The sequence below is a fragment of the Neltuma alba genome, unplaced genomic scaffold (genome assembly GCF_004799145.2).
Source record: "Neltuma alba isolate B1F8T4 unplaced genomic scaffold, ASM479914v2 tig00012731_pilon, whole genome shotgun sequence".
Classification (NCBI taxonomy): domain Eukaryota; kingdom Viridiplantae; phylum Streptophyta; class Magnoliopsida; order Fabales; family Fabaceae; genus Neltuma; species Neltuma alba.
Window position 1 is genome coordinate 100,891 of NW_021637151.1, and position 21,978 is coordinate 122,868.

Below are 21,978 nucleotides of genomic sequence, written 5' to 3' on the forward strand. Positions count from 1 at the left end.
CATTATTATTCTTTTAAGGCCCTTAACAGCTAGCTAATTTCTTTCTTATCCTATTCACACACCCATTAATTCAATCGCCTCCGTTTTCTATAGCACGTGTGTTAATTATAAAGATGATGATTCTTATTAGTAACCACTTCTAATAGAAGATTGGTCTCCGCTGCACTTCCCAACAAGTTCACTCAACCATGGACAATATACATAGAATCTATATAGCGAGCAATTCAAATCTAACTAGCTTTTTTCATTAAATTTCAATAATACTACCTCCTCCTCTGAATATAAAACCTTATTTATAATTTACAAACGAAATCTTATATTTAGAATTGGAGGTAATATCTTAAACGGACATTTATTCACTTAATATTTCGGGGTACAAATAAAAAAGAGAGACGTGCCTTAAGCGGAATAAAACATTAAATCCATCCAGACCATTCGCTACAAATCTTGATTTGGAAGTTTCTAATAACTGCATGCCTTTAATTAATTTGCTTTAATTTAATTCCTTCCCATGTGGTTGTACTTTTGCCTGGTTCAGGAGATAAGATGATCTTATTAATTTGACGTGGCGAATAGACCATGCATATGTTTATATGTGGGAGGATTCGATTTTTCGGGAGAAAAGAATCCTATGATTACATTTTGTTGCCCCCTTTATAGTTGGTTCCTTGCTGAGAATCGTTTAATTTGTATATGTAATTTTTTTACGTGCTAGGTTCTTTTCATTATTTGTTACTACAGATTGGGAACAGCGTAACCTGTAAAGAAGAGCGAGAAGTCATATTTTGTAGATGATTAATGAAATTAAGGTCACTGTATTTATTTGTAGTTAATATTTTTTTCCCCTTAATCCTCCTAAATCCTAACAATGAGAACATAATACTTCATCAAAAACTTGTCTAAGCTTTTTTATATGATCAGGTGACCACGTGATATTTCAGTCGATAAAGTAGTGACCACATGTGATGACAACTGGTTTTTGATGCACCTGTTATCGCAATAATAGTACGTATCGTTGTGGGTTTTCTTTTTCCCGTCTGCTAAGTAATTAATAGTACATTCATGATTGAGGCAAAAGTGTTCGTTTCCTGATCAATGAAAACGGGCATCTTTTTATATCTTTTTTTTTTTGGGTAAGCAAGCATCTTTTTATATCTGTATGTGAAAAACAGAATCACATAAAAAAATATTTAAACATTTAAAGGTATACCTAATACTTTATATTATTTTTTTAGCTATATTTAACACTATAAAAATTAGAATATAAGGTTAAAGTATTTGATACACAAAAAACAGAAGAGAAAAGGTCTGGATCAGAATACTGAATATATCTGAAAAATAAAATAAAGGTGCTGAATCTATCCTTACTTTTTAATTTATATTTTGTATCTTCATAGAAATATACTTTATTTTTTTTTCCAAATTTTCATTGAATAATGTTAAAAAAAATTAATAAGAAGTCTCCGACAAAACTCACTTCCCTTTCTTTTGAATTTTGATGATATTCTCTCAACTTAGGGCACAGATATTATAAGCTCTTAAGGAGTTGGTGACATATTTTTTATAAGAATGAGAATTAAAACGACAGTGAAATTTGATAAAAAGACGTAAATATATTTGTTATGTTACAGAATGAAATATTCAATACTATAAAAATAAATTTTATATTTAGTAGCAGATGTAGTATAAAAAACTCACTCTATGGATGTTGAGGCCCCCTCGTTGATGGGGGGTGCTGAAGATTGAAGTGAGTTGAAATTAATGGAATGATTTGACAGTTCTAAATTAGGCGTTATGGGCTTACCGGATCTTAGGGAAGGACAATTCTTGTTTTTTATTATTGGGCTTTTAGTTAATACTCTTTGGCCCAATGGAAAATTGGGCAGCCCAGTTACAATTGAGTCCTTTAGGATGTCCAATCATACAAGCTTATGAACTTAATAGGCCCAGCATATTTTCAAACCATTAATTTCAGACCCAAACCCTGATAACATTATATTGCTCAGTGGTGAATGCACTATAGAAGAACTCGTGATTCCATCAGGATCTCTCTGAAAATGCAAAAAGTTGAGTGATTAATTTATTTTCAGTCACAATTCGATTCTTCCTTTTCTCAAGCGACGCATAAAACAGATGATAACTTCAGTCCCAAAAAAAAAAAAGAGAGATGATAACTTTAAAGAAAAATGCTTAAAAATAAAATAAAGTTGTACATAGTCCAATAAAGTCTACATCATGTTTGTAACGCATAATTAGTCCCTGTGAAACTGGACCATTAAAAAGTTTAATAATGTTAACCCCGCGGGGTTAGGTCAGCTGGTTGGGGCTGTCCTAGCTTAACCACGGGTCTCGAGTTCGAGCTGTAGGAACGCAGCACCCTTAAGGGTCAGAGGGCGCCGACCAAAAGGTTCCTTGCATGCCTTCGATTCGGATTAGTTTGGGGCCGTTGACACGCTTGAAAGATGGCTATTGCCCTGAGATACTGGATGGAGAAATCCAAAAAAAAAAAAAGTTTAATAATGTTGTTATCCTAGAATAAAAGTTTTAGTGATAGCCAGATCACAACTTTTCAAGTCTATAGCAACGTCATTACATATCAAAAGCACTTTGAAAAAATATTTTTACATAAGTCAAAATAATTTTTTTCATATATTTATTTTGTATACTGTAAAATTATTTTTAAAGAGTTAATCCAAACACTTCATAAGATTTTAAGTACGTTAAATTAATGATAGCAACGGTCTTCAGTCCCCCCCTCTTTTGCCAACCAACGATCTTCAGCTTTTGAAGTCTGCGGACTTCATTAGTCGTTTTCATTATTACTTTCATGAAAATGTGAGTCTCGCAAATATTACTCTACTCCTATTAAGTCTCTACAAATATAAAGATAATTTTCATAAATTATAATTTATTTAAAGTGAAACTTTAACTTACAAATTAAATATATATGCCACGTAACGGTAAGATCATTGCAGCTTCATGATCGCTCATTTTAGTCTAATATAATCTAATATGGTCGCGAAGCTTCTTGGAAAATTAGTAATGGAATATATAACGGCAACAAAGCTTATGTTGAAAATAAAAATTTAGCTGTCACAAAAGCATGGTTACGATAGAATAAAAATTCAACATAAAAAAAATGGAGTCATTAAACTGCTAAGAATTAATATTGAGAGAATTGCTATGGAGTTCTAAGCAAATAACATAATTTTTAAAAAGTCATAATAAATGTATAGCGGCTTATAATAACAAGTTTTGATATAGAAAATGACCACTGCTTATTTATTATTAGTATTTTTTGATAATTAACTTTTTGGAGACCCCGTAGTAATTCTCTAGTTGATATTGAAGTGCATCTAATTTAAATAATCTCTGGTAAAAAAATGTTAAATAATCTAATATTGGAAATAACATGGTATTATTAGCTATGAGGACTTGGGATTTGCTAGAAACATTGCTGTCACGCGACTGAGTTAGAGGAGAATATGTATGAAAATGGCAAAATCGGTGCTAAAAATAAGAAGAGAATTTTCAAGTAATTTTACATCTTTTAAATTATTTAGATTTAAGATCACATTTACACTGCTTTGAAATGTCGTCAATAAATTAAACGATTTTTTTTGTTGCTCTTGTATTAAATGATGAATTCCAACTTTCAATTACGTGTGCGGATGTGTGAGAGAATGTTTTGATAAAAAAGAGTGTTTGTCCAAGCAAAATAATACTCCTCCTACCCTAAATATAAGACCCCTTTTGTAGTGTAATTTACACTACCAAAAGGGTCTTATATTTAGGATCGGAGGAGTATCTTACAAGAGCGCACTATCTGACACCAACAAAAATGCTCAATATTATCAACTCTGAAGACATTGTGCTTTTTTTTTAATTTTTATCTTTTTTAAAAACAAGGTGGTTGAAATAACGTGTTCTCTCCACATTTAGTCTTCTAATGACCTGTCTTCATCAGAAAAGGGTACAAGTGATCCATCAATGAACTCTATAAATTTGATGATCCATTTTTGTGCCTCACAACATCTCGTGAGCTGAGAAAAATAAACAAAAAGGAACCATAGTTATCCAAGAACCGTGTGTTTTAATCCTCTTTAGTTGTTTTACTTTTGAACTTGTATTGAAGCTATTTCATCGCTGTGATGGTCTGTGTGTTCAATTTTTTTAATGCATTATTGACATTGCTATTGTTGCTGCATACAAGACTCAGTTTGGCCTCTGATGGTGAAGCATTGAAGAATTGCATCGAGAAGGAGAGGAAAGCTCTTCTGTTGTTCAAACATGGCATCTATGTTGACTATGATATGCTGTCCACATGGAGGGACGGAGATGCTGAAGATTGTTGCAACTGGAAAGGAGTTCATTGCAGCAACCAAACAGGTCATGTTCAAATTCTTGATCTTCGTAGTTCAGTTCATTTTGTATGATTGGTATCGTTAATATTACTTTGTTGAGTGAGTTGCGTGAACTGAAACATTTGGATCTCAGTGACAATTGTTTCTATCAAAGTGACATCCCTCAATCCATAGAGTTATTCACCAACTTAAGGTATCTCATCCTCTCTTATTCTGATTTTGTTGGGAGTATTCCCAATCAACTGGGAAAGCTTTCAAACTTACAATATGTTGATTTGAGTAACAATCACTTGGATGGAGCTATCCCTTGGCAAATTGGAAATCTTTCCAAGTTGCAGTACCTTGATCTTGGAGAAAATTATCTTGTTGGAGTGATTCCTTATCGACTTGGGAATCTCTCCAAGCTCCACGCTCTACGACTTGGTGGTGATTGTTCTAACCCCACAGTAGCTGACAAAAACAATGGTGATATAGAGTGGATATCAAAGCTCTCTTTATTAACAAATCTTGAGTTGAGTTATGTGCGTGATGTCGGCAATTCTCAGATGTGGTTGCACATGATGATGGGTAAACTCGTGCCAAAACTAAAAGAATTGACACTAACCGGATGTGGCATTTCTTATGCTTATGGCCCTCCTCTATCTGCTTCTTCTTTCAACTATTCTTCTTCTCTTGTCATCCTTGACCTCTCTGACTATAACTTGAACTCATTATTATTTCAATGGCTCTTCCTCTTCAACTCCAGCCTTCAACAGCTTTATCTACAAACTTGCAGTCTTTCATCTCATAATCTCTATTTTTTATCTTCCCATTTTCATTTTCTTTCTCTCATTGTTCTTGATCTCTCTTATAATAAATTGATGTCAGTAATGACATTGAACTTCGGCTCCAATCTTCAAAAGCTTTATTTGGAAAATTGTAGCCTTTCATCAAATAATCTTATCTTCACATCTTTCAATCCCAACCTCACTTCTCTTATACATCTTGATCTGTCTCAAAATCATTTGGCATCAACGACCATATTCTATTGGATTTCCAACTTCACCTTCAATCTTCATGAACTGGACCTCAGTTACAATTCGCTTAGTGGTTTCATTCCCTATGGTTTTGGAAACATAATGAGGTCTCTTGAAGATCTTGATCTCTCCTATAATCATCTGCAAGGTGAACTCCCAACATCACTAGGGAATATATGCACATTGAAGAACTTAACACTTGCCTACAATAACTTCAGTGGGGACCTTTCGAGGTTCATTTCCAATATATCATGGTGCAATAGACATCCATTACAAATTTTGGATTTAAAAGGAAATCGATTTGACGGGCATGTTACCTAATCTTTCAGGTTTTTCCTTTTTGCAATATTTGGATCTCTCTAGTAACCAACTAGAAGGAAAAATACCTGAAAGCATTGGATTGATGTCTCAACTGGAAAGTTTGGATTTGCATGGGAATAATTTGGGAGGTGTAATCACTAAATCACATTTCAAAAATCTTTCTAATTGGTTGTTCTTATCATTTTCTCACAATCCACTGAGCTTGGAAATCAGAACCAGTTGGCTTCCTCCTTTTCAGTTACTTGTTATGGGTATGGCTTCTTGCATGATAGGTCCTAATTTTCCAACTTGGCTTCGTAATCAACATCAATTATTAGGTTTGGATATCTCTGATCACGGGCTTTCAGGTACGATGCCAGAATGGTTTTGGCCATTGTTAAAAAATATAAATTATATGAACATCTCATTCAATAATTTTTCTGGTGAAATCTCAAATTTACCACTCAAGTTCAATTATCAACCAGAAATTATTTTGAATTCAAATAACTTTGAAGGTGCAATTCCATCATTTCTTTGGCAAGCATCAGAACTTCATCTTTTTGAAAATAAGTTCTCAAATTTGATTACACTTGTTTGTGAGCAAACGGAGGATGGAGGCATTGTCATTTTAGACCTATCAAACAATCAATTAAAGGGACACATACCTAATTGTTGGAGCCAACTAAATGCACTGGAGCTTGTTGATTTGAGCAACAATAATTTATCAGGAGAGATCCCATCATCTTTAGGACTCCTTGTGAATATGGAGGCTTTGATTTTAAGAAACAATAGTTTGACCGGAGAACTTCCTTTCTCTTTAGTGAATTGCTCCAAGTTATTATTGTTGGGTGTGTCAGAGAATAAGTTGTTTGCAATACCTTCATGGCTTGGGGAGGGTCTTAGGCAGTTAGAAGTTCTAAGCTTGGCGAATGAACTATTTAAATGGTAGTTTACCTGTGCATCTTTGTCACTTAAAGCAGATTCGGCTCTTGGATCTCTCTCATAATATGTTATCAAGTGAAATTCCATATTGTCTTCAAAATTTTGTTGTTATGGCACAAAAGGACATCAACCTAGCTGATAGTGGCCATACATATAAGATCAATAGGACAATATCCCCCAATCTCACTGCATCTTTTGAATTCTATATAAGATTAGCATGGAAAGGTCAAGATCAGGTGTTTAAGAGGCTAGAATTTTTTCTTAAAAGTATTGATCTCTCTAGTAATGCTTTAATAGGAAAAATACCAAACCAACTCATCTCTTTGTTAGGATTGGATTCCCTAAATTTGTCAAGAAATCAGTTAAGTGGAGAGATACCAATGAAGATTAGCAATATAGAATCTCTAGAATTTCTCGATTTGTCAAAAAATAAACTATCAGGCCCAATTCCTTCAAGCCTTGTTCATATTGATCATCTTAGTGTATTAGATTTGTCAAACAACAGTCTCTCTAGAAAAATCTCGATAGGAACACAATTGCAGAGCTTTAATGCCTCGTGTTATGAAGGAAACCTTGATCTTTGTGGATTGCCACTAAACAAAAAGTGCCCAGAAGATAATATGCCTTCAGTAATTTAGAATATCCAACTATATATCTGACAAACAACAAAAAAGAATGTCCAATTATGTAATTTCCTCTACTCTATAAGCACTTGAGAACTCAGGATTCCATTAGGGTCTCTTTCAAAATGCCAAAAGTTGAGTGATTCATTTATTTTCAGTCACAACTAGATTATTTTCCCCCCTCTCATTCGACCAATAAAAGAGATAATATCTTGGAAAATGCTTAAAAGTACACTGATTTTTCTACTAATATCTTATGTTGATTACATAGAACAGTCTAATGAGATCTGTAGAGAGATTATATTGAATCGAAAGAATAAAAAAGAAATTATAGAGCATGAGAGAAGTGTTATGATAATGGTGAAATGTTGTATAGACCTTATAGTTTATATACATTTATATTGTTTCTTTTCCAAACACTTGCACAAAATTATTGTCAAAATTGAAGTAGATCAATATATAAATAAGAGTATATTAAAAAATTAAACCATAATCTGGTGGTCCAAATTGCTATAGAAACTCCACGTCTTTTCCAATATGCAAATTTCGTCCTTGTACCATGTGGAATAATCTTTAATTAGTCTGCATAAAAGTTTGACTAATTAACATAGGTTTATTACATCTTGTACGTTGACGCAAAAAAAGAAAAGAAAAGGAAGAAGCAAATCCATCACTTTTGCAGGTTTATAGATTTTAATTCGGCTTTCGTTGCTTAGCCCAAACGAAACTCCGACACTAATAAGGTCTCTTTTGTCTTTATAACGTGTAATAAACGCTTGATTAGTCCTATAAAACAAAAAAGACTTGTTTGGATTAACATTTTAAAAAATAAATTTTATTTAACGGACTTTTGCAAATTGAAATTGAGATCAAAGTTTATTAATATAGTGTAATATATGTTTAAATAGGTTTTTGCCCAAAAAAAATCAGTTGAACATAAACTAATTTGAATGACACAAGAAAAATAAAAAAAAATCAGAAATCAGAAAAAAATTACTTCAACTTTTTGATATTTTTGCCCAAAAATCTTTTTTTTTTTTTTTTCAAAAGCTATCTGAAGCCTACATTTTTCATTCAATTCACTTTTTTTTTTGGTTCTAATTGATTTTTAAGCCTTCCTAATTATATTCCAAACACGCATAAAATATTCAATAATGTTGTTATCCTGTGACAAGGAAATAATTATATTCCAAACACCACAGCTTGTCAAGTCTATAGTCAAGTCAACACACATAGCATAACGCAAAATTGTTGACATTAATGGTCTTCGGCTTTGTCATTATGAATAACATCACCTTCTTGAAAATGTGAGTTTTTTCGTCCCAATAACATCATTACTCTGCTCCTAATAATTTTTAGAATATATGCCCTACACATAAGGTTAGGTCATTGCAACTTCGTAATGACTCCTTTTTAGTCTAACATAATTTAAAACAATGCACCAAGACACACGGACCTTAGTGGTTTTTTATACAGTAGTATTTTTTCTCCTTTTGGGTTAGATGCGGTTACTGCGTCTTCTTGCTAGTAATGAATATGCTATTATCTTTTTAATTATAGTAATCATTTTATTGTTGACATATTATATAAAATTTTCAACAACAAAAATCCTACTAAATCATTAATAATGTAACTCATCTCATTTTCGAAACTCTGTGTATGCAAAAGCTTATATCTAGTTATGTTATTTTTTTCTGGTAATTATCCAGTTATGTCATGATTAATAACATATAACATTTTATTAAATGTCAAATTATGTCACTTAACTTATAGATAGTATTTTTAAGGATGTGTATGTAATTATCTAAGTGATTGAATGATTTGAAATCAAATTATTTATCTCCACCCGTGGGCCAAAAAAAATTATTTATCTAAAAATATTTCTTCTCGTAGAATGTACATGTCGTTAATTCTAGACGTAGCTAAATCTTTCCCGACCGTCTATTAAGCTGTGCAGCGAATAAACAGTCACGATTATTTATCTATGTTTTGGACATCGAATACAGCTCACAATCTCCCCAGTTACAAGAGAATTTTGATATATTATATAAGCATATATATATTTTAATTGTTCATTTAAAAGTTGAATAGTTTAAATTTTATTCTAAATATTTTAATGTCTTTTTGTTATCACACCAAATGTACAAATAAACATAATTTTCATAAGCTATGATTTTAATTGCAGCTTCGTCATCACCTATTTTAGTCTAATATAATAATCTAAGATGGCCGTGAAGCTTCTTGGAAAATTAGTGATGGAATTAATATACTTTGCCTTTTTTTATTTGAGGGAGATTTCTACATTGTGGGGGCAAAAGGAGGAAGACTTTAATTGACTTGTAATTTTATAATATAATAACCATAAATCTTATGGTGAAAATAAAAATTTAGCCGTCACAAGAGCATCGCTACAATAAGATAAAGATTTAAAATAAAATAAATATGGAATCATCTAATGCGCTACGCTAAGAATTAATATTGAGACGCATCTAATTTAAATAATCTAATATTGGAAATAACCACAATATTATTAGCTGTAATTAGGACTCGTGATTTGATAGAACAATCGCGGCAACACGTCACAGGAGACTCCCTCTGTGTGTGTGTGTGTCTGAAAACGGCAAAATGGGTGCTAAAAATAAGAAGGGAATTTTTTTTTAAGTAATTTAACATCTTTTAAATTATTTAGATTTAAGATTATATTTACACCGTTTTGAAATGCCATCAATAAATTGATGGGATTGGGATTTGTTGTTAGATTCTGGGCCTTTGTAAGGCGGTTGCTCTTCAACCGAACGTGGAGACAGGCCTACTATAGGTTTGTGAACATAGTAACAAACAAAGTCCATGTTATGGTTGCAGTTTATGTGGTTAAATACCTCACCACACCATGAGAGACTAGCCATGAGATAATGATTTATATCTTTCCTCTTGCTGTTGTTACTCCTATTCGACTCTTCCTTATAATAACCACATAATAGTAACTTTAGTCTATATGTTAATATAGACAAACATTTTTAACTTAGTAATGATGTTCAAATAAAAAGCACACTCGGACGTTGTATAAGTATTTTTAAGCTATATTTTAGGCTTTTGACTGACTTATGGGAAAACTAAGATAACAACAATCAAGTAATCTTATCTATGAAATCACTTGGAAATGCTGAACATGCTACCCTGTTTTTTCACAGGGCCTGTTTCTCCTCCAGTTGGGCATGGGACGAAGTTATGATCTAAGTAATGATGGTTTGTTGCGTGAATTTTGAACTATATTACACTCATAATAATCTTCTCTACTACCATTTAATTGAACTGGTTATGCTTTAGTCATTGATTGTGAAGTCTTTTATGTTGTATACTAATTGAGGATACACATAGCTTGATGTACAATTGCCCTGTTTATGAAGTTAATTACTATATATGTTGCCATTATAAGTTTTGAATTGAATTTTTTTAAAATTATATGTCTGAAAAGATTATCTGTTCGCTTTGTATTGATATGATTTGTTGGAGCTATTGATCAAACAGTTCTGCTAAAGAACAGAACCTGAAGTCCATAATTTCAAGAAGTAGAACTTATACATTTATTTGATTGAGTTATTGCAAAGCATTGAGGAAATTTGTAAACCTTGGGATCTGGACATTTTGGAGAGCCTTGTATTCTTTGTTTTAGGAAGCTTACAGAAAACGGAAATAAAAACTGGTATATATAAACCTAACTAATAGATTGTGTTTAGTAATCTGTGTCTTTGTTTGGGTTGCTTTGTGTGTTATAATTATAATAAAAATCCCTTGCTTTGTGCTTAGGACATATTAATTTGAACCGGGAAATGATCTTGTGTTTTCTCTCTTTCTTTTCAGTTATTTTAAATTTTATATTTCAAATTATATTCAAGAGTACCTTATACTGTATTTCGTCGGAGTTTTATGATACATTACAATAGTTATAAAAACAGAAAAATATTTTTGCGACGTAATTCCTTTTTTTCGGTTTTAAGATTTCTAGGTTAACACATATCAAGAGATTAAATTTTGTTTTTTCAATCGCCCGAGAGCCTATCATCATTAAAGGAAAAGCACTGAAAATGAGTTATTTATTACTTATTTTATATTGTTTTCCATTTCCGCCGACCCGCAAGAATTTTAATAAAAGAACTCAAACAAGAAGCAACCAAAAAGTGTATAATATTTTTAAAGATAAATCTATAGCTTTTAGTTACCGTACTTGAATTTTCGAGAAAGAAAGTTTTCAACATATTTTAATTTGAGGTTTTATTTAATTTAGTAAAGTTAGAGTGAAGAAAAAGCACATCAAAATCTATAATTTTTTTCAGGTTATCTGTTGCCGCATCATAAATTATTGTCGTTTTAAACATTTAACATTATTCGAAGCACCACATCTTTGGACTCCAAATTAATATTCTTTATTCAATATGTCGGCATTTTATTACTGAAGAAAGATTGATATCTTATCTTATAGTCACAGTTAAAGCTACAGTTTATTTACGAATGGTGAGAATTGAAGCGAGTTGAGATTAATTGAACGATTTGAGTGCCGTAACTGGTAAATACAGACGTCATGGGCTTAGTTACCGGATCTTAGAAGGATAGTTCTTGTTTTTTAGTTAATGCTCGTCGGCCCAATGGATGCCAATTGGGCAGCCCAGTAACAATTGAGTCCTTTAGAGTATCCAATAATGTATCTACAAAAAAAGAAAAGAATGTCCAATTATGTCATTTCCTGTACTTTATAAGCACTTGAGAGCTCAGGATTCCATTAGGGTCTCTTTCAAAATGCCAAAAGTTGAGTGATTCATTTATTTTCAGTCACAACCAGATTCTTCCCCTCCCCACTCTCATTCGACGAATAAAAGAGATAATATCTTGGAAAATGCTTAAAATTATGCTGATTTTTCTACTAATATCTTATGTTGATTACGTAGAACAGTCTAATGAGATCTGTAGAGAAAGATTATACTGAGTCAAAAGAATAAAAAGAAATTACAGAGCATGAGAGAAGTGTTGTGATAATGGTGAAATGTTGTATAGACCTTATGGTTTATATTCATTTACATCGTTTCTTTTCCAAACACTTGCACAAAATTATTGTCAAAATTGAAGTAGATCAATATATAAATAAGAGTAGATTAAAAAAATTAAACCATAATCTGGTGGTCCGAATTGCTACAGAAACTCCACATCTTTTCCCATATGCAAATTTCGTCTTTGTACCGTGTGGAATAATCTCTAATTAGTCTGCGCAAAAGTTTGACTAATTAACATAGGTTTAGCTCATCTTGTGCGTTGACACCCAAAAAAAAAAAACCAAGCAACTCTATCACTTTTTCAGGTTTATAGATTTTAACTAGGCTTTCGTTGCTTAGCCCAAACAAAACTCCGACACTAAAAAGTCTCTTTTGTCCTTATAACGTGCAATAAACGCTTAATTAGTTCTATCAAACACAACTGGGCCATTAACGACTTGTTTGGACTAACATTTTTAAAAATAAATTTTATTTAACTGATTTTTGCAAATTAAAATTGAAATAAAACCTGATTAATATAATGTAATCTATGTTTAAATAGGTTTTCGTAAAAAAATATATATATCAGTTGAACATAAACTAATTCGAATGACACAAGAAAAAAAAAATCAGAAATCAGAAAAAATTGCTTCAATTTTATGATTTTTTTGGCCCAAAAATCTTTTTTTTTCTTTCCAAAAGCTATCTGAAGCCTACATTTTCATTCAATTCACTTTTTTTTTATTCCAATTGATTTTTAAGCCTTCCTAGTTATATTCCAAACACACATTAAAATGTTCAATAATAATGTTATCCTGTGACAGAGAAGTAATTATATTCCAAACACCACAGCTTTCCAAGTCTATAGTCAAGTCAACATATATAGCATAACGCAAAATTATTGATATTAACGATCTTCAGCTTTTTTAAGTTTATGGACATTGTCATTATTAATATCACTTCAGTGAAAATGTGAGTCTCTTTTTGCAGCAAACAAACAGGTCTGTTCAAATTCTTAATTTCGTTTCAGATTCATTTATTTTGAGAGGCACAATTAATATTACTTTATGAACAAATCTTGACTTGAGTGAAGTGAGTGATTTTGGCAACTCTAAGATGTGGCTGCAGTTGATGATGTGACATTTCTTATGACTATAACCTTTCTCTGTCTGCTTCTCCTTCCAACCATTCTTCTTCTGTTGTCACCCTTAATCTCTTTGTTAATAACCTGAACTCATCAACATTTTAATAGCCCTTCAACTCCAGTTCTAGTCCTCAACAGCTATATCTGTAAAATTGCAATTTTTCATCTCATAATCTTCACTTTCTATCTTCTCATTTTCATTTTCCTTCCCTCATTGTCCTTGATCTCTCCTATAATAACTTGACATCAACAATGACCTTTAACTTTAGCTCAAATCTTCAAGAGCTTTATGTGATAAACCGTAGCCTTTTCATCAAATAATCTTATCTTTACATCTTTCAATGCCAACCTTTCCTCTCTTGTCCATCTTTATCTCTATGATAATCATTTGACATCATCAACCATATTCTATTGGATTTCCATCTTCACCTTCGATCTTCATGAACTACACCTCAGTGATAACTTGTTTAGTGGTTCCATTCTATACATTTCTGTTGTCACAATTTGCGCACAATCTAATATATTAAAACCAGATCCATTACTAGAAAGAATTGGGGTTGTAAGGATATCAAATTAGTTAAGGGAGAATTGCAATCAAATTCTAAAGAAGAAACTTAATTACTAAAAAATTCTAATAATAACCTAAGCAACATATAATGACAAGTTTTAGAGTAGAAACTGACAACTTCTAATTTGTCATTGAAACTTGTTGATAGTTATTTTTCTTTCTTGGAACCTCATTATAATTCTCTCATTAATTAATTATATACATGGCGCCTCAATTTACCCGCGAAGCTTTGTTGCCACTGATCCTGGGACCATGCGAGGGAACAAGATCCTCGATCATACGGGAAATTTTGATTCCCCTATAATGCGACTTGGTTGTTTGTAGGTAATAATTTCCCTTGTCAAAAAATTTGGCCATTTTGTGGGAAGCATCTTAGAATAATACTACCTCCAATCTTTAACGAATTAGTTTGACATTTAATTTTGTCTTGAATAAAAAACTTCAATCTAATCTACTTTAGTTATTATTTTGTGGGAAGCATCTTAGAATAATACTACCTCCAATTTTTGAGAGGTCTTAATCAAGTGTTTTGAAACGCGCAAGTATGCATAATAAAAGTTGACACTTGAGAGCCACTAGCAGAGAAAAACGTGACAACAACCAGATCGAATTGCTACGAAATTCTCATAACAAAGAATGATATGCGATACTTCACCTGAAAAAACTTTGACAAACGCAGGGGGGATGGCAGGGGAGGTGATTTTGTTGCCTTTTGTTGATCTCCATTTGAAGAGTTCGCTGCCATTGTCCAAACCTCTAAAATTTGATTCCTGCACGAATTTGCGAGAAGTCAATTCCTTACACTCGTTATATCTGAGTATTTCGACACAAACATCAAACGGATCGTGAAAATTTTAACGAGTCAATCGACTGACTTAAAACAATTCAACGCAGAGTTAATGGCTCAGATATGTGAAGAGCGACTTCGGCGACAAGCAGAATAAGAGAAAGAGAGGGCTGGTGATAGACCTCGTCTGGCGTTTAAGCAAAGGTCAACCTAAATCCCCAACCACAGTTGTGATCCAAACAACCATGACCAGCGATACATTATACAGAATAAGAGTTATCCGGAAAATTAAACGTCTCCCAACAAACGCTGAACTAATTTGGAAAAGCTACCCGAAAAATGAAGAATTAACTTAACCCCCTGTTTGAATGGGAAGAAAGTTGAGAGGAAAGAAAATGAGAGGAGAGAAAATGGAGAGAAGAAAAAATTAGAGAGAAAACAGAAAGGAAAAAAAAAGAGTAAATATATGAATGACTAAAATACCCTTTCTGTTATATCAAAATATATCTTGATTAAAATCAAATTAAATATCATAATGAAAAACCATATTTACATTAAAAAATCATATAATTTAAAATCAAATTATTTGATAAAGATATATTATCATGTTATTATATTTTAATATCAAATAATTTTGTAAAAAAAGAAAAAAAATAACATTTTGGGTAATGTAATGCTAAAAAAACCAAAACAACAACTCTACTTGTTTTTCCTTTCAATTCATTTTAGAAAGATTTTTGCAATTTTAGTTATTTTATTTTTCAATCAAGCAAACATAGAAGAAAGACTTGACAATAATAAATAAAGTGAAAAAATAAAAAGGTATTATTTTGCTAAAAAAACATGTAAGGGTAGAGAGGCAAAATATGTTTTCTTCTCATTTTCTCTCCATATATGGAGAGAAAAGTTGGGAAGAAAATAGGATGTGGGACCCACCTTATTTTCTCCCCAATTTTTCTTTCTTCCCACTTGTCTTCCCTCATGCAAACAGGGAAAAAACCACTTCTCTCCTTATTTTTCTTCTTAGTTTTCCTTCCTCCCTTCTTTTCTCTCCATCCAAACATAGTATAAGACTTTGGAGGCTTTGAATTCATGAAAAGCAGAAGACCATTACCATGAAAGTGGCAACGACAAACAGCCAAAAAAGGAATGAGATGTTACTTCGACAAATGATGACAATGGTGATTAATCTAGTGGTTCTACACATAAAAAGTAAATTGGTTGTTAGAATTTTATGTTAAATCAGGTGACCCCAAACAACTAGATGCAGAGTCAATAATGGCTCAGGAATAGTGAAGAACAAATTAAGAAACAGGAAGAAGAAATTTCAAACCAGCATTTGACCATCCTAGTGATAAATCTTTGATCCCCTTGGGCACAGTCTATTACCTATTTGGTTGGGTGCAGATAGGGGTGTTCATAGTTGACCCGTCTCGGTTGACCCGTCCCGATCCCGGTCTTATTGGAACGGGACAGATCCGTCCCGAAATTTTTTGGAACGGGACAAATCGGGATGGGACAAAAATATGTTCGGTACAGGACGGGACACGGGACAGGGTCGTCCCGTCCCGGTATGTATATTTTTTTTTAATTCTTATATTTTATTTATATTATCAGTTTCTATTAATATTATTATATGTTAAAATGTAAAAACTAAAAAGAAATGAAATACGAAGCGGAAGCCCTCAGCCTCAGGCGCCAGTAAGCCCTGTCTGAACTGAAACTTTGAATGTCTGATTGTCTCTACTCTCTAGCGGCGCAGCCTCTCTCGGTCTCTCCAATCTCCAGTTTTCAATTTTCACTTCCATTCCCTTCAGATTTCAGACAACGACGGCCAACGGAGTAGTGAAGCGTGGCTGGTCGCAATCTCACAAGTCGCCTCTCAATCTCCGCTCTCGGCTATTCTGTCATCTGCAAAGTGCGAAAGAGGCCGTCGCCGTCGGAGAGCAGTGCTCACTGCTCAGTGCTCACTCACTCTGCCTCTCTCGTCTTGGCTTCAGCTCTTCACTCACGGAGTCACGGTCCCACTCTCCAGTTCTAGCCTCCATTGAAGTCGCAAGCTTCGTAGCTTCTCTCCAGCCCAGTCGGCCAGTCCATCGTCGGCGTCAGTCTTTGCTGTAGAGTGTAGATTGCAGACGCCAGACAGACCTCATCTCATCTCCAACCTCAATTTCTGCTTTCTCTGTTTCTCGTGAGTTTTCACCGTGTTTCTTGATTTTGGGGTCTTTAAAAATCCCTTTTAATCTTGTTGATTTCATCTTAATATCCAGCATGATATTTTGCCTATTTGTAATTTTGTATGAATATGATGGACTATGGATTGGCCGATTGGGATCTGTCTGATTTGCCTTATTCTTGGTTGTTGAATTCTTTTATAATTTGTTCTGTGAATTGGACCCAATCTGATTTGCCTCATTCTTGGTTGTTGAATTCTTTTATAATTTGTTTTGTGAATTGGACTAGCTAGTTCTGTGAATTTTCTTGGTTGTTGAATTCTTTTATAATTTGTACGTATCATTCTCTGGTTGATGGTTTGTGAAGTAGTAATATATATAATTGTAGATTCAGTTCAGTGTTTGATTCTATTAAAACTGTACGAAAATTTTACTATCTATTCTTGAAAGCTAATTGAGCCTTTATGATCATTTTGAAGAACTTCTCTTTGTGAAGAAACATGAACTCCGTCACAAACACCACTGAAGGAAACACTCAAGCGACTGAAGAAAATACTCAAACACAGTCACAAACTACTGAAAGAGCTTCAGGACAAGCAGATAATGAAGATCAAATTACTACATCACAAGGTGAAGAAGAGGGGGATGAATCAAATGTTGATGGATCAAGAAAGAGAAAAAAATCTCTAGCTTGGTTACATTTTGAGAAATTGCCTCCAGAGCAGTGGAAAAATAGAGAACCAAGGGCAAAGTGCAAGTATTGCCCAATGACAATTGCCTGCCACCCTACCGCACACGGGACAGGTGGACTTGTTAAACATTTACAGAGGTGTCCTAGAAATCCCCACAGGGCTAACAAGCTAAAGCAATGCATGTTCTCAACAGGGGCTAGTGGTAAAAGTTTGACTCATCATGTCTTTAGGCAAGACTTTTGCAGGAGAGCTCTAGTCAAATTTTTAGTATTGGAAGAACAGCCTTTTCGAATAGTGGAGGGTGAAGGTTTTAAAGAGCTGTTAAGGGCACTAGAACCTCATTTTCAAATTCCCTCAAGAGCAACAGTAACTAGGGATTGTTTGAAGCTATATTATGAAGAAGCAAGAAGGTTGAAAAGGTATTTTAAAACTTTAAATGCTCGTGTTTCTCTTACCACTGATACATGGACTTCTAATCAGAATACCAACTATATGTGTCTAACTGCTCACTGGATTGATGATCATTGGGCTTACCAGACGCGAATCTTGAATTTTTGTGTGGTTGAAAACCATAAAGGTGATACTATTGCAGCAGAGATTGAGAGATGCTTGTTATTCTGGGGCATTGATAAGTTGTTTACTATAACAGTGGATAATGCTTCTTCAAATGACATTGCAATATCAACTTTGAAAGATGTGTTGAAACATTGGAATGGTCTAGTTTGCAATGGGGAGTTCTTACACTTGCGTTGTTGTGCACATATTCTGAATCTTATTGTTTCTGATGGTGTAAAGGAGATGCATAGGTGTATTGAAGCAATTTGAAATGCCATTAAATATGTAAGATCCTCACCTGCAAGGTTTCGTAAGTTTAAGGATCTAGTGGAAAAAATGAAAATTGATTCGAAGAGTCTATTAAGCATGGATTGCCTAACAAGGTGGAATTCAACCTACATGATGCTGGAAAATGCTATTAAATTTAGTAGTGTTTTTGAAAGAATGGCAAAAGAAGATAGGGATTACACAAACCACTTCTTGGAGAAGAATTTAATTGGTCCTCCTGATGCATATGATTTGAGACAAGCTAAAGTTTTCTATAGCTTCTTGCAAGAGTTTCATGACATCACATTGCAATTTTCTGGATCAACCACTGTCACCTCAAATATATGCTTTCAAAATATAGTTGATGTGTTTACTATTCTAAATGAACATGTAGAGGATCCTAATTCTTTGCTATGTGAGATGGCTATGAGGATGAAGATTAAGTATGATAAGTATTGGGGTGACTTGCAAACTCTTAATCCTCTTTTGGTGATAGCAATGGTACTTGACCCCAGGTATAAAATGAAATACCTCACCTTTGCCGTTGAGGAGATGTTTCAAAGCCAAGCACAACGTGAACACATGTTAAAAATAGTCTCAACCGTCTTGTATCAGTTGTATGATTGTTATTCGGGTGGGCTTGACACATCTCAGTTTCATATGCAAATTCAAGGACAAAGGAATAGACAAGCTATAAGTGAAACTACTAGTGCATCTACCTGTGCTTCAGAACAATCAGGCTCAACTATAACTTCTGTGCATCATAAGCGATCAACTCAAAGGTTTGTTGCCCGATTTGAGACTGAGACTCAATCAGATAAGTATGCAGAGGTGGAGAAGTATTTGCAAGCTGAGTTAGTTGAAGCACATGAGCTTGACTTTGATATTTTGGCCTGGTGGAACCTTAATGCTATGAAGTACAGAGTCCTTTCAATGATTGCACGTGATGTTTTAGCCATGCCCGTGTCTACCGTGTCTTTAGAATCTGTATTTAGCACGGGGGGTCGTGTGATTGATGACTTTAGGAGTTCTTTATCCCCAAAAATGGTTGAGGCATTAATTTGTACACAGAATTGGCTATCTCCATCAAGAGTGAAGCTGAAAGGACTAGACATTGATGACTTCAATGAAACTGAGATTGCGGCACATGGTAATATCTATCTTTTAGTAGCATTTGATTGAAGCCAAAAATTTTTTAACATTTCATATAATTCCTCATCAAACATGTTTAGTCTTGGACTTGATGCCAATTGCGAATCTGTTAAGTGTTAATTCTATAATTTATCAGGGTCTGGGTTTGGTCGCTGCATGCTTAATCATGTTTGTTAATACTTGAAGATTATCTAGATTACTAGGCATCTAAACGTTCTGTGCAGTTTTCCTTTTAAACATTTTCTAAGCATAAGGCCCTTTCGAGTAGTATTTTATTACAATATCACTGCTAAATCAATTTAGCATCACATTAAATTTTTTTAAAAGTTCTTTTCCACGTTAATTTTTGTTAAAGGACTTGAAAATTAATATTTGAAGATTTTTTCTTAGTTTTCTCCATACACAAATTCTGGAAAATTTTGAACAACGAAGAAATGTTGTCCTCCCAATGCGTGAGCAAAGTTGTTGATAATCATAGTAAATTTTATTTGTGGTCCAAGGCTATTTATTTGAAGATATATGATCACACACCTCTGATCAATAGCGAAGCAGGTAGAACATGAATTCATGTCTACTTCGTTTGTTTTGAAGAAAAGAATTGGTACTATGAGTTTTCAACGTACTGGGGAGGAGGGGATGGTGGTTTCAATATTTCTACTTGAATAGGACAATCCTTCCTTTATGCTTTTGATGCATGTATTGAAAGGCCTATATATCATCAATGTGGCCGTCTCCTTTGCGCACTTGTTATATTTGGATGCCTTCTCAAGTCAGTGGCACTGGTTGAATAATTGAATGGTTTTCCAAATCCAGGCATTCCTTCATTTATTTTATTTTCATAATTTGTTATGGACAGTTTTAAAATTCCTTTTTTATCTGATTTATTAACTTCATATTAACATTTAACAATTTTTCTTTCCTTGTCTTCATTTGTAGAAGAATCAGCTGCCTCAAATTTATTGGATGAAGAGGAGCAACGAAATAAGTGAATGACCAGTAAATGTTGGATTGTGTGCTGCTGTGCTGGATGGATTTGGTTCTGTTATTTTTTGGCTTATTTTCTGGACAAGTGTTTTTGATGTAGTGTGGTCATTTCTCATTTGGTGATGGACTTATTGCTTCCTTGGACATTTGGACTGTTTGTTAAGTTTCTTTACGGTTTAAGACCATTTTCCAGTGAAGGGATTTAGTTCTGTTTGTTATTTTCTGGCTTAGTTGTTTTCGTGCTGTCCCATTTATTAAATACTTGAATTATTATCATGATGTTGCTGGGTAGTAGTTTATTTTTTAGTGTATCTTCACAGCATTTTAAAGAGGCCCACAGCATTTTAAGGCCCATATCATTTAAAATTCCCTATTAAAAGGCCCACAGCATTTTAAAATGGCCCACAACATTTTTTAAAAGGCCCACAGCGTTTCCAGAAGCCCCTCAGCATTTTTTCAAAAAAAAAAAACAGAGTACCAGGACGTCCCGGTCCCGTCCCGTCCCGATCGGGACCGGGACAACATCGGGACGGGACGGGACGGGACGGGACACGGGACAAATTTCTCGTCCCGTTACTATTCATCGGGACCGGGACCGGGACGGGTCTGTCCCGGTCCCGTCCCGTCCCGTAAACAGCCCTAGGTGCAGAAGATAAGTGCAGCATTTTGGAAAGATAATTTAAGGAGAAAGAGTAACGAGGATTGAGATCCGGAGAAGGGCAGATTGAGAAGTCATAACACGCTTAGGGACCGATTAAATTTAAGGATTGTAGAAAGCTGATTCTGTTGGAGGGACGAGGGTTGCTTGAATTAATGAATTCGAGTCTCCGGTCTCTTATCGCTCTACAGAAACAGACTAACACGACTACATGTGCCGCTACTGCGTGGGTTGTGTTGAACGTTGCCTTCCTGATGGCTGCCACGTCATTTGGATAAGACCTCACTGTGCTAATTTAATAAATTATTTTACTACCTTTTGTCATTAATATAAAATCTAATTAACTAATATGAGTAAATTAAGTAAATTAATTAAGTTATTTATTTAAAATAAATAGGTGTTATTTTTTTTAAAATATCTTTACTAGTTAAGTATATTGGTTATAACAACCATTATTACAAGAATTATCTTGAAAAAGAATGAATAAATGTGAGAGACAAATTAGATTGGAATATTATATTTAATACCAAAATAAAAAGTCAAGCAAACTTTTATATTAAGAACTTTAAATAATATTAAATTCTGTACACATACCCTTGCAACTTTTAAATTATTAATTAATAATTAATTGGAAAAGTAAGACGCGTGGATTTCATACTCTTTCTATTTATAAAATCTCAAAATTTGAATTGGTTTGGTTTTTGTTATAAACTTTTATTAAAAATTAT

At 33.6% G+C, this 21,978-nt stretch overlaps 1 protein-coding gene across 1 annotated transcript; it reads left to right on the forward strand.

Moving 5' to 3' along the window:
• Positions 1 to 4,290: 4,290 nt before the first annotated feature.
• On the forward strand, positions 4,291 to 16,889 carry LOC114730401 (putative receptor-like protein kinase At3g47110). The gene is made up of 3 exons (XM_028917455.1): positions 4,291 to 4,439; positions 4,519 to 5,613; positions 16,523 to 16,889. Exons 1-3 carry the CDS (start codon positions 4,291 to 4,293, stop codon positions 16,887 to 16,889), a joined length of 1,611 nt encoding a protein of 536 aa, XP_028773288.1.
• Positions 16,890 to 21,978: the final 5,089 nt, after the last annotated feature.

What these genes read in the sequence shown, in the direction of transcription:
- LOC114730401 (XM_028917455.1), top strand. Translation starts at nt 4,291, where the DNA reads ATGGCATCTATGTTGACTATGATATGCTGTCCACATGGAGGGACGGAG. An exon ending in CAGTTCATTTTGTATGATTG is followed by an intron (nt 4,440 to 4,518) that starts GTATCGTTAATA and finishes TTTCTATCAAAG; the next exon opens with TGACATCCCTCAATCCATAG. An exon ending in TTCAGTGGGGACCTTTCGAG is followed by an intron (nt 5,614 to 16,522) that starts GTTCATTTCCAA and finishes TCTACTCTCTAG; the next exon opens with CGGCGCAGCCTCTCTCGGTC.